The sequence below is a fragment of the Trichosurus vulpecula genome, chromosome 4 (assembly GCF_011100635.1).
Source record: "Trichosurus vulpecula isolate mTriVul1 chromosome 4, mTriVul1.pri, whole genome shotgun sequence".
In the NCBI taxonomy this organism is placed as follows: domain Eukaryota; kingdom Metazoa; phylum Chordata; class Mammalia; order Diprotodontia; family Phalangeridae; genus Trichosurus; species Trichosurus vulpecula.
The window spans coordinates 208103338-208116272 of NC_050576.1; the positions used below are offsets into that span (position 1 = coordinate 208103338).

A 12935-nucleotide genomic window follows, 5' to 3' on the forward strand; every position below is an offset into this window, starting at 1 on the left:
AAAATGGCATTTTTCAGTTTAACAGAATCCATCTAGGTGGCCAGGTAGTGGGAAAACCCACCACCACCACAGCATCCTTTTCTCCTTGCTTTTTTCTTCCCTTTATCCTCTTCCTCCCCCTTGCCACGGGCTGCTCAGAATCCATCATGACTTCTTGAATGCTCACCTGGCTTAGAGAGTTGGGAATCACCAACTTTATTGTTTTTGTCAGATAGAGGACCAACAGGCCTCATGACATGCCTTACTCCTGCCTCCAAGTTTGTCCAGGCCTTACTATTTGCCCTGCTTTTACGCCCTGCACACTCCAGACATTTGCTCAGTATTGCCATCTACTCCACTGCTGTACCCTTAAGATTTTCCCAGTCTACAGCTGAACTTTTTATGACATGTTCTTTCCCCCAATTAGATTATGAGCTTCTTGAGAAAGAGGACTATCTACCTTTTTCTGTTTTTTCTTCCCAGTACCTAGCATGGAGCTTGGCTTGGTACTTAATAAATTCTTTCCATATCCTCATATTCATTTATTATGTTTCTGTCTAGCATTAAGTCTAGTATCATCTCTCTTAAATAAAACTAAGTATGGTTTCCAAATTAAAGAGGAAACCTAGTGAGTTCCAGTTACCTCCAGGATCAAATGTAAACCCTGTTTAGTTTTTAAATTCTTTCACAACCTTTCTCCTCCCTGTCTTTCCAGCCTCAAACATTGCTGCCCTCTGTTACTATGCAGTATAGCCAGACAAGCTTTCCATCTGTTACTAACAAACAGCTCTTAATCTTCCAATTCCATCTTCTGTGCCTTTGTACTAGCTGTTCCCCATCCCTAGAATCCACTCCCTCCTCATCTCAGCCTTATAGATTCTTTCTCTTTCTTCAGGACCACCTTCTACACAAAACTTTTCCTGGTCTCCTGAAACTTTTTTCAGACCAGCTTGTTCATTACTCTGTGTTTATTCTCTATGTTAACTTGTACTGTGTGAGGCCACATCGTGGACCTTTAGGTCCTCAAGTAGTGGCCCTTTGACTGAATCTAAACCACATGGAACAAATCCCCTTAATAAAAGGACAAATATAAAAAATTTAAGTCTTATACTTATGTTGTCTTTCCTGTTAGAATGCAGACTGTTCGTGAATAAGTATTATTTTGTTCATTATATATATGTGTGTGTGTGTGTGTATATATATATGTACACATATATACATACATATATATATACGTACATATACACACACACACACACACATACACATATGTCTAACACCTTGTACAATGGCTGGCATACTTTAGACTTTTGATAAATACTGCATTGATTACATAGGTTTAAATACAGCAATCTGTTAGCTTTTATTCTTTCTCTATAGTAAGGTCTCATGCTTCTCTGGTTATACATCTTTTTGATGCTATCTGTACATTGCTTTTTGTCAGTTCATTTCTAGCAATGTGCTCTAGCCTATTAACCACTCATAGGATATCTCTTCATTGCCTATATGATTTCCTTAGGGAGTATGGTATTCTATGATTCCATAAAAACAGAATATACATGGGGCTTATTCAGTCAGTGTCATGTTTTATGGTAGAGAGCTGATTCTTACCCCATTCTTATTATAATATTTCTTTTAGAAACCAGCTATTTTGGTTAGCAATTTGCATAAAGAATATGATGAGAAGAAAGATTTTCTCCTTACAAGAAAAAGAAAGAAAGTGGCAACTAAATATGTCTCTCTGTGTGTGAAGAAAGGTTGGTATTAAATTAATTATGTCTCCTAGAAAAATGGCTTCCAATTTTTACTTAATTTCATGTATGAGAAATTTTTATTTTTCTTTTTTAGGGGAGATATTAGGATTGTTGGGACCAAATGGTGCGGGGAAAAGCACTCTTATTAATATGCTGGTTGGGGATATTGAACCAACTTCGGGTCAGGTATAGTATGCGTTTTTAATTATAGGATAGATATGAATTAAATTTTTACTGAAGTAATTTTCATACTGACAAGTTAAGATGTTGACTTTTCATTAATTTCAGATTTTGTTCTAGCATTCATTTACAGAATAGCAATAGACAAATCACTGTCTATTTTCTTATCAATAAAAACATTTGAGTTCATTCATAATTTTCTTTTTAAAATCATTATTGAAAATGGATAATTTGTCCATAAGATTTAGTGAAAGATTTGTAATAATGTGCAAACACTTGGGATATATATAGACTTTGCTTTTTATCACTGACAAGCTGTGTAACTTTGGAAAAGTCACTCAATTTAATTAGTAGAAACATCAAGCAATATAAACAGATAGTTTTAAAGTAAATGTGGAAGTTAACAAGTATCTAAGTAAAACCAGTTATTTTGTTAGCTAGAGATATGTTTTACAAATATAAGTTGGAGATTTTTCTTTTTTGGACAATTCAAGTGGATGGTTGTTGCTTGTCCTTTGTTCTGGAAGAGGACCAATGACATCATGAGGGTGATTGATGTCTTTGAATTGGATTTGAGTGAAGCAGAGCTGTGCAAAATCATCAGCCTCACCCTCTCCCACAGTCATGGAGTCCACTGGCAAGACAGAGGTCAAGATAGGTGGCCCAGGATGCATTGGGTGACCTTGGTTTTTCTAAATTAAGCTCTTCCCCAGGTCTCTGTCTGAAGCCACATCAATTAAGTGACTTAAGGGCTTGGTGAGAATTGTAACAAAAGATGGCCCAATTTATCATCACAAAGTTATTGGTCTGGGAGGGGAAAGACTTTCAGTTTCTGGCAAAACAGTTGCTATTTACACTCATTCTAAGCCATCTGTGAGCCACAGAGGCTTGGGCTGGGGCTATTATTGACCATTTAATGAAAGCCAGAGGTTTATAGGGTAGTCAAATACCTCTACTTAAAACACAATGGGCTTCTTTTCAAGCCTATTTTTGGAGATCTATATTTCAAGAAATTTCAGAAGAAGAGGGGGAGGAGGAGGAAAAGATGATGATGATTTAGTATTGATAATGTTTTGTTATGTATGGTGTCTTTACTCGCAAGGCAATTTCCCTGTTTCTATCTTTTAATGTTATCTATTTTTACTGTTGCCTATTCTGAGATCATAATTGCTGCCTCTGTGCTTCTGGATTCACCTGAGGCATAAAAGGTGGTGCTCCCACCCCTCCTTTTAATTCTGTGAATCTTGCTCATTATTTATTTGTCTCTCCTATTTTATGTGTGAGTTTATTCCATTCACATTTACAGTTAGGCTTATTTTTTCTGTTTTTTCCTTGATCATAATTTATTATAAGATTATCTTGCTTTCCCCTCCAGTTTCTTTTTACAAAGACAAAAGGGAAAAGAAATGGAATCAGAACATCACTAGTCATCTCTGTTTAGAGTGGTCTGATACTACTTTTCTGCTGTCCTTTTCTTCACCAATCCAGATTCAGTTTACTGGGTCTTACCTTTTTTCTTTCTTTTTAAGCCTACCTTTATAATCAGGCCTCTGTAGTTGAAGTTTGTTTTGCTTGTGACTGTTGCCTTCACAACCCTGTCTCTTAAACTTCCCTTTTCTCTTTTTGTGTTCCACCTATTCACTGTTTATTTTGATGTATTTCTTGACTAAACTCTGTGTGTATATTCATCTTTCCTTTGCTCAAGTCACATAATAATGAAGTTTTTGAGATTGCCTGTCATTACTCCTTCATCTCTATTTTATATATTGTTTTCCTGTCTCTTGTGATTATGTTTCAAAAATTCCACCCAACTCTGGTTTACTGAGTATGAAATGCATGAAAAAAAAATCTGTTCCATCAAATATCCATTAAAAAAACTAACCAATTATACTTCATTTTTGCAGGATTACTATTTTGCCTTTTGTGAGGATATCATGTTCTAGGCTCTCTTTTATTTTAAAATAGTTGTTACATAATCTTGTGTGTAATCTGGTAGTCACTTCTTAGTATTTGATCTCTTTTTTGTTGGTTGCATGCAGTATTTTTTCTTTCTCCTGGTAGCTCAGAATTTTGGCTGTAGCATTTGAGGGTAAGTTAAAGTTGGGGTTTAGGTGCTGACTTGTGGATTTTTATCTGTTCTCACTGTCTTTTAATAGTTTTGGGACGTTTTCTTTTATGATTTCTTGAAATAGAATATCCCGATTTCTTATTTGGTCATACTTTCGGGGAGTTAGATGGGTCTTAAACTATTTCTCATTTATTCTGTTGTCATAAGTTTTTTACTAATATAACTCAAATTTTTAAACTTTTCATTGTTTTCATTTTGTTTTAATATTTCTTGTCATATCATTGAATTTTGTTGTATTCTGTTTGCTCCATTTTGTCTTTCAGAGTATCCACTACTTGAGTAATATTTGCTCCCTTATGTTGTTTCTGTTTTTTAAACAGTTTTTATTAAGAATTTGATGGTTATCAACAATTATTAACATTTGCATATATGAAGGAAAGAAAAAAAGGTTGCATAGGAGACTCTGAATCATATGTATCAGTTTTAATATTATAATACCAATAGTGCTCTTCATGTCTCTGCCCTCTAAATTTCTTTTTGCTTTTTCTTCTATGTTTTTTTTGTGTCTACTGTCTAACAATTAAATATAAGTATACCAATGAGGGCTTGTGAACTATAGTTTTAGGAGTAAAAACCCACAGAGTACCTTAAACCTGGCCTAGTAGTTACCCCATGGAATTTCTATCCTGTGAGTGTCTAGTTGGGGAGGTAGCCCCAGAGGAATACTGTACTTATGTATACATGTTATTTACTGTGATGGAATGTCAGATCTTTGAGGGCAGGGTCTGTTTCATTTTGTCCTCGTATCCCTAGCAACTAGCACAGGGCCTAGTACATAATAGGTGCTTAAGAAATGTTAGTGTGATTTTATTGACTGCAACTTAGAAAAACAGGAGGATATTAGAGATAGTGGTAAGCGATGAGATATTTTCAGGACAAAGCCAGATTTCCATGAGCCAGAAGATTTATAAATTAAATCAATGCAATCAGTTTAACAAACAAATTTACTGAATGCCTAAAATGCGCAAAGGCCCTGTGTGAAGAAACAAAGAAAAAATAGTCTTTGCTCTCAAGGACCTTCAATTCTGAAAAAAAAAAATGTAAGAGGAAGAGATTTAGGATGTAGAAGGATGTTTGTTGTTGTTTAAACAATGAAAACAGAGTTCTAGAAGGGAAGCTTGGAATGGGACGGTAAAGGTTGAGGTGGGTACAAGTGGAACTTAGACATATTGTTCTATAAGAATATGCAAAAAGTTGGCAGGTAAAGAAAGGTAAAGGCATTTTTTGTCTAGTCAGAAGACTCTTCTAAATCACAGGGGTTAGTAAAGCTGGAGTTAAAAATTTATTGACAGTGGTCAGTATTCAGTACCAATAGCAAACAACCTTTAGAATAAATTGGCCCCAGTCAGTACATTAATGTGAAGGGGCCTTTGCTTATGGTATCTTCTTTGTATAGCCTTCCAAATAGATTGTAGTGATGGGGACAGAAGGGCCAGAGAATTGGGGGACTAGAAACAATGAAATGAGCCTTCAGATGAAGTTCTTTGGGTTGAACCCCCTAACTTGGTTGCAGTGGGGGAAAGGTGAGGCAGGTTTATGGAGGTTGAGAAGGTCCTAAGATCAAAAAGAAGCTTCTGCTTATGACTGTTTAGAATCATCTTGTGTGTTATGATTGCTGACCTTTGGTTTAGATATTACCTTTTGTAATAGCATTAAGCCAAAAGTAATATAATTCTGATTAGCTCTTGACCCAGATCATGATCAAATATTCAGTTAAACAATTATCTTTATGAATTAAATTAATAGTACTTAATGCACCAATATTTAGTAAAGATGAATTTATATTTAAATAGGTACTTCTGGGAGATTACTCCTCAGAACTGGCTACTAAAGATGATGATTCCATTAAGTACATAGGATATTGTCCTCAAACAAATCCACTTTGGCCAGATATTACATTGCAAGAGCACTTTGAAATATATGGGGCTGTGAAGGGAATGAATAGAAGTGATGTGAAAGAAGTCATAAAAAGGTAACAATTTTCTTTGCAATCTGTATTTTCATTTGTATACTTATATAACTGAGTAATTTATTTGTGGAGATGATTAAAAAGTGTTAATAACTTTTTAAAAAGACATCCTATACTTCTGCTTGTTATAAGTTTATATTTTAAAGATTATTATCATTATCATTTTAATTATGAAACCATATTCTTAGCAGAATGAGAAACTGAGATAGTTTTGTTTTTACTTATGAATAATGGCTATAAGTTTATTTCCTTCCTAAAATGACTGGCATGTATATAACTGAGAAGCTTTTATATGGATACTTATACTAAAAGGTATACTATATTTATGTTGTCCGTTTTCAGAATCACAAGTGTACTCGATTTAAAAGAACATCTCCAGAAAACTACAAAGAAATTGCCTGCTGGAATAAAGCGAAAGGTACTTCTGTTAGAAAATGAATATATGTATGTTTTATTGCTCTCATAGTACTTTGCGTTGTTGTCATGGAACCTCATACTTAATTAGTTATTTTGATTTCTTTGTTTCTAGTTGTGTTTTGCACTAAGCATGCTTGGAACTCCCCAGGTTACTTTGTTAGATGAGCCATCTACTGGTATGGATCCTAAAGCCAAGCAGCATATGTGGTGAGTATGCATGACACAAGAGAAACAAAGAATGTTAAATTTTATTATATTCTGACCAAAGCGTTTAGAGTATCAAAATTATTTGACTTAAGAGAGTTGTAGTCTTACCTTTGAATTGTAGGTAGGTCTCAATTGGAAGGAGTAGTGGATGGGGAAATAGGACACCTGAATTCCAGTGCCATGGCTGCTAACTGGCTGTGTTTCCTAAGGGTAGCCATTTCATCTCTTTGAACCTAATTTACACATCCACAAAATAAAGATGTTAGACTAGTTGACCTTTAAGTTCTTCACAGCTCTTATATTCTGTGATGGCATAGGAAGAAGATGCTGAAACCATAATTTTGGTTTATTAAATTGAAAAGTTGGAGAGTATTCTGGGAAGATGGTGGAGTAGCTCAGAAAATTCCAAGCTCTCAAGATTTTCCCCCACAAGAGTTAAAAAAGCACCTTAGGGTGAACAAAGTGTGGGTGGAGACAAAGAAGAATAGGGACACAACTGGGGTCTTCCTGGGACAATTTGAGATTTGAAGAAAAATCCCAGGATGCAGTTTTGGGAAGAATAAACACCTCCAGGCTTGTTTCCCTTTTAACAACAAGTGACAAGCCACTTAAACAGCAAGCGGCAAGTCCTGGGGTTAGTTGGTTTGAGAGGCTGTCTTGACCTCAACCACAGGAACTTTTCACCCTGGGATAGTGAAAGGAGTTGGGTGTTTGAGCCTGGGAAGATTGAGGCAAACTCTGCTGATGAGGAACGCCAGAAGCAGCTGTGCTGCAAAGAGCAGTGGGGGCGAGAAGAAACCAGCACAGGCGGGTAAGTGCAGAAGCAGTGGGGCAGAAAGCCCCTGGCTGTGGGCACTTACAGAAGGTTGGAGATTTGGCTTTGGTTCTAGGCTAGAGGTGAGAACTGAAGATCTGGGGCAAGAAGCACCATTTCCCCTACCCCAAGGCTAGAGGTGATTACAAAAATCAAGCTATTACCACAAAAAATGCACAGGCAAAGGAGAAAGAATCCAACCACAGAAAGCTATTACAGGAATAGAGATGACCAGGGTTCATCTTCAGAGGAGGATGTTGAAGTAAAGAAACCCCCAAAGAGTAACGTCAAATGGTTACATGCCCAAAAAGAATTTATAGAAGACCTTACAAAAAGACTTTAAAAATCAAATGACAGAGATGGAGGAAAAACTATAAAAAAAAAAAAATCCAAGAAAAATAAGGTTTGAAAGGAAAGTCAACCAATTAGAAAAGGAGATCCAGAATCTTAAGGAGGAAAATGACACCTTGAAAATTAGAATTGGGCAAAGTGAAACCAGTGAAATTATAAGAGATCAAGAAATAATTAAACAAAATATGAACAATGAAAAATAGAAGAGAAAGTGAAACACCTTATAAGAAAAGCAACAAATTTGGAGAATAGATCAAGAAGAGAAAATATAAAAATAATCAGGCTAACTGAAAGTTCTGATCAAAAAAAGAGTCTTGATACAATAATACAAGAAATAATTAAAGAAAATTGCCCTGAAGCATTAGAATAAGGCAGGAAAGTAGAAATAGAAAAAATCCATCGATCACCACTTCAAAGAGATCCTGTGAGGAACACTCATAGGAATATCATAGAAAACCCTCAGCTTAAGGATAAAATATTAAAAGCATCAAGATTAAAACAATTGAAATATGCGGGTGCCACAATCAGAATTATGCAAGACCCAGCAGCAGAGACATTGCAGGACCGCATGTCTTGGAACACAGTATGTGAAAGAGCAAAAGACCTGGGGCTCCGGCTGAAGATATACCCTGCAAAGTTAAGTGTTATCTTGAATGAAAAAAAAATAGACATTGACAAACCCTCAGACTTTCAAGGCTTCGTTAAAAAAAATCCTGAACTTAATAGAAGATTCAACATACAAGAACCAAGAGAAACATAAGGTACATAGCGAAGACTGACTATAAGGGATTCGTAAGGACCGACTGTTTACCTTTTACTTTTTTAATCATTATTTATTTATTTAATATTTTTAGTTTTCAGAATTGATTTCCACAAGAGTTTGAATTACAAATTTTCTCCCCATTTCTACCCTCCCCCCAACTCCAAGATGGCATATATTCTGATTGCCCAGTTCCTCACTCAGCCCTCCCTTCTGTCACCACACTCCTCCCCCCATCCCCATTTCCCTTACTTTCTTGTAGGGCAAGATGGATTTCTATGCCACATTGCCTGTATATCTTATTTCCTAGTTCCATGTAAAAACTTTTTTTTTTGAACATCTGCTTTTAAAACTTTGAGTTCCAAATTCTCTCCCCTCTTCCCTCCCCACCCACCCTCCCTCCCTAAGAAGGAAAGCAATTCAACATAGGCCACATGTGTATCATTATGCAAAACCCTTCCACAATACTCATGTTGTGAAAGACTAACTATATTTTGCTCCTTCCTATCCTATCCCCCTGTATTCAGTTTTCTCCCTTGACCCTGTCCCTTTTCGAAAGTGTTTGCTTTTGATTACCTCCTCCCCATATCGGCCCTTCCTTCTATCATCCCCCCTTTTTTATCTCCTTCCTCCTTCTTTCCTGTGGGGTAACATACCCAATTGAGTGTGTATGTTCCCTCCTCAGGTCAATTCCGATGAGAGCAAGATTCACTCATTCTCCCTCACCTTCCCCCTCTTCCCTTCCAATGAACTGCTTTTTCTTGCCACTTTTATGTGAGATAATTTAACCCATTCTATCTCTCCCTTTCTCCGTCTCTCAACATGTTTCTCTCTCATCCCTTAATTTGATTTTATTTGTTTAGATATCATTCCTTCATATTCAACTCACCCTGTGCCCTCTGTCTATATATATGTATATTCCTTTCAGCTACCCTAATACTGAGGTCTCATGAATCATACACATCATCTTTCCATGTAGGAATGTAAACAAAACATTTCAACTTTAGTAAGTCCCTTATGATTTCTCTTTCTTGTTTAACTTTTCATGCTCCTTTTCATTCTTGTTTTTGAAAGTCATATTTTCTCCTTGATCTGGGAGCTCTGGAATTTGGAAACAATATTCCTAGGAGTTTTCTTTTGGGGATCTTTTTCAGGAGGTGATCAGTGGATTCTTTCAATTTCTATTTTACCCTCTGGCTCTAGAATATCAGGGCAGTTCTCCTTGATAATTTCTTGAAAGATGATATGTAGGCTCTTTTTTTGATCATGGCTTTCAGGTGGTCCAATAATTTTTAAATTATCTCTCCTGGATCTATTTTCCAGGTCAGTGGTTTTTCCAATGAGATGTTTCACATAGTCTTCCACTTTTTCATTCCTTTGGTTCTGTTTGATAATATCTTGATTTCTCATCAAATCACTAGCTTCCACTTGCTCCAATCTAATTTTTAAGGTAGTATTTTCTTCAGTGGTCTTTTGGACCTCCTTTTCCGTTTGGCTAATTCTGCCTTCCAAGGCATTCTTCTACTCTGGCTTTTTGGAGCTCTTTTGCCATTTGAGTTAGTCTATTTTTTAAAGTGTTATTTTCTTCAGTATATTTTTTGGGTCTCCTTTAGCAAGTCATTGACTTGTTTTTCATGGTTTTCTTGCATCACTCTCATTTCTCTTCCCAATTTTTCTTCTACTTCTCTAACTTGCTTTTCCAAATCCTTTTTGAGCTCTTCCATGGCCTGAGACCAGTTCATGTTTTTCTTGGAGGCTTTTGATATAGGGTCTTTGACTTTGTTGACTTCTTCTGGCTGTATGTTTTGGTCTTCTTTGTCACCAAAATGTTTCCAAAGTCTGATTCTGAATCTGGGTCCATTTTTGCTGCCTCTTCATGTTCCCATCCAACTACTTGACCCTTGAGCTTTTTGTCGGGGTATGACTGCTTTAGAGTAGAGAGTACTTTGTCCTAAGTTTGAGGGGCTGTGCTGCTGTTTTCAGAGGTTTCTACACAGCAAGCTCTGCCACACCAGTGCTCCTCCTCCCCCAAGAACCACCAACCCAAACAGGGGCTCAGATCTAAGCTGGCTCTGCACTCCTGCTCTGATTTGCTACTTAATTCCTCCCAGCAGGTGGGCCTGGGGCTGGCAGCAACTGCAGCTGTAGCTCTGTAAGCAGCTTCAGAGCTGCACCACCTCTGCCTCCCCAGGGTGGTGGCCAACCTGAACTCCTTTCACTCTGTCTCCACGGTTTTTCCCACTAACCTTCTCTGTTGTCTTTGGTGTTTCTGGGTTGAGAAGTCTGATAACTGCCACAGCTCACTGATTCAGAGTGCTAGGGCCTGTTCTGCTTGGCTCCAGGTCTGGTTAGTCTGGGCGCAGCCCACGCTGGGCTGTGCTCTGCTCTGCTCCACTCCCAGCACGGTGCAATAGACCTTACACAGCGACCATCCAGGCTGTCCTGGGCTGGAGCCCTGCTCCCTCTGCTATTTTGTGGGTTCTGCAGTTCTAGAATTTGTTCAGAGCCATTTTTTATAGGTGTTTGGGAGGTACTAGGGGAGAGCTTTAGACAAGTCCCTGCTTTCCAGCCACCATCTTGGCTCTACCCCCAACAATGTTCAGTCTTTACCTTTTATACCATGTCAAATGTATGTCTAAGATTCTTATTAATAATTGGCGAGCTCATTAAAAAAGATTAGGGTCCACCTGACTATGATATGAATTTAAAAAGTAAAACCATTTAGGAAGAGATAAAAAGAGTAATTATTGATCAGACAGGGGGCGGAGCCAAGATGGCAGCTGGAAAGCAGGAACTCCCGCCGAGCCCCTCTAAAAACCTATAAAAAATGGCTCTGAACCAATTCTAGAAGTGCAGAACCCACAAAATAGCAGAAGGAAGCAGGGCTTCAGCCCAGGACAGCCTGGATGGTCTCTGGGTGAGGTCTATCCTGCATGGAGCTGGGAGCGGAGCAGAGCAGAGCAGAGCAAAGCCCAGTGTGGGCAGCATGGAACAACCAGACCAGGAGCCGGGCAGAGTGGACCCTAGCGCCCTGAATCAGTGAGCTGCAGCAGTTACCAGACTAATCAACCCACAAACACCAAAGACAACAGAGAAGGTTAGTGGGAAAAGCTGCTGGGGACAGAGTTTAAGAAGGAGTTTGCAGTTAGGCCACCGCCCCAGGGGGCAGAGGAGGTGGGGCAGCTACAGAACTACAGCTGCAGTTGCTTCCAGCCTCAGGCCCACCTGGTGGGAGGAATTAAGTGGCAGATCAGAGCAGGAGTGAAGAGCCTGCTGAAGATCTAAGTCCAGTCCGGTTGGGGTTCTTGGGGAAGGAAGAGTGCTGGTGTGGCACAGCTGGCGCATCCCCCCAGGCTTGGGACATAGTTCTTTTAACTCTACAAGCAGTCATACCCCACTGAAAAACTCAAGGGTCGAGTTAGTTGACTGGGAATATGGCCAGGCAGCAGTCTCGGACTCTGGAATCTTACTTTGGTGACAAAGAAGACCAAAACATACAGCCAGAAGAAGTCAACAAAGTCAAAGAGCCTACAACAAAAGCCTCCAAGAAAAACATGAACTGGTCTCAGGCCATGGAAGAGCTCAAAAAGGATTTGGAAAATCAAGTTAGACAAGTAGAGGAAAAATTGGGAAGAGAAATGAGAGTGATGCGAGAAAACCATGAAAAACAAGTCAATGACTTGCTAAAGGAGACCCAAAAAATGCTGAAAAATACACTGAAGAAAACAACACCTTAAAAAATAGACTAACTCAAATGGCAAAAGAGCTCCAAAAAAGCCAATGAGGAGAAGAATGCCTTGAAAGGCAGAATTAGCCAAATGGAAAAGGAGGTCCAAAAGACCACTGAAGAAAATATTACCTTAAAAATTAGATTGGAGCAAGTGGAAGCTTGTGACTTGATGAGAAATCAAGATATTATCAAACAGAACCAAAGGAATGAAAAATGGAAGACATTGTGAAATATCTCATTGGAAAAACCACTGACCTGGAAAATAGATCCAGGAGAGATAATTTAAAAATTATTGGACTACCTGAAAGCCATGATCAAAAAAAGAGCCTACATATCATCTTTCAAGAAATTATCAAGGAGATATTCTAGATATTCTAGAGCCCCAGGGCAAAATAGAAATTGAAAGAATCCACCAATCACCTCCTCAAATAGATCCCAAAAAGAAATCTCCTAGGAATATTGTTGCCAAATTCCAGAGCTCCCAGATCAAGGAGAAAATACTGCAAGCAGCCAGAAAGAAACAATTTGAGTATTGTGGAAACACAATCAGAATAATACAAGATCTAGCAGCTTCTGCATTAAGAGATCGAAGGGCTTGGAATACGATATTCTGGAGGTCAGTGGAGCTAGGATTAAAACCAAGAAT

General features: G+C 38.1%; 1 protein-coding gene across 1 annotated transcript in view; it reads left to right on the plus strand.

The window, feature by feature from the left end:
• Positions 1 to 12935, plus strand: part of ABCA5 (ATP binding cassette subfamily A member 5) — a 119812-nt gene that overhangs the window by 95172 nt on the left and 11705 nt on the right. Inside the window, exons 30-34 of the mRNA XM_036755886.1 lie at positions 1619 to 1736; positions 1828 to 1919; positions 5835 to 6013; positions 6353 to 6428; positions 6540 to 6634. Of these exons, the coding sequence (XP_036611781.1) occupies positions 1619 to 1736; positions 1828 to 1919; positions 5835 to 6013; positions 6353 to 6428; positions 6540 to 6634 (560 nt within the window). The remainder of the gene's footprint in view (positions 1 to 1618; positions 1737 to 1827; positions 1920 to 5834; positions 6014 to 6352; positions 6429 to 6539; positions 6635 to 12935) is intronic.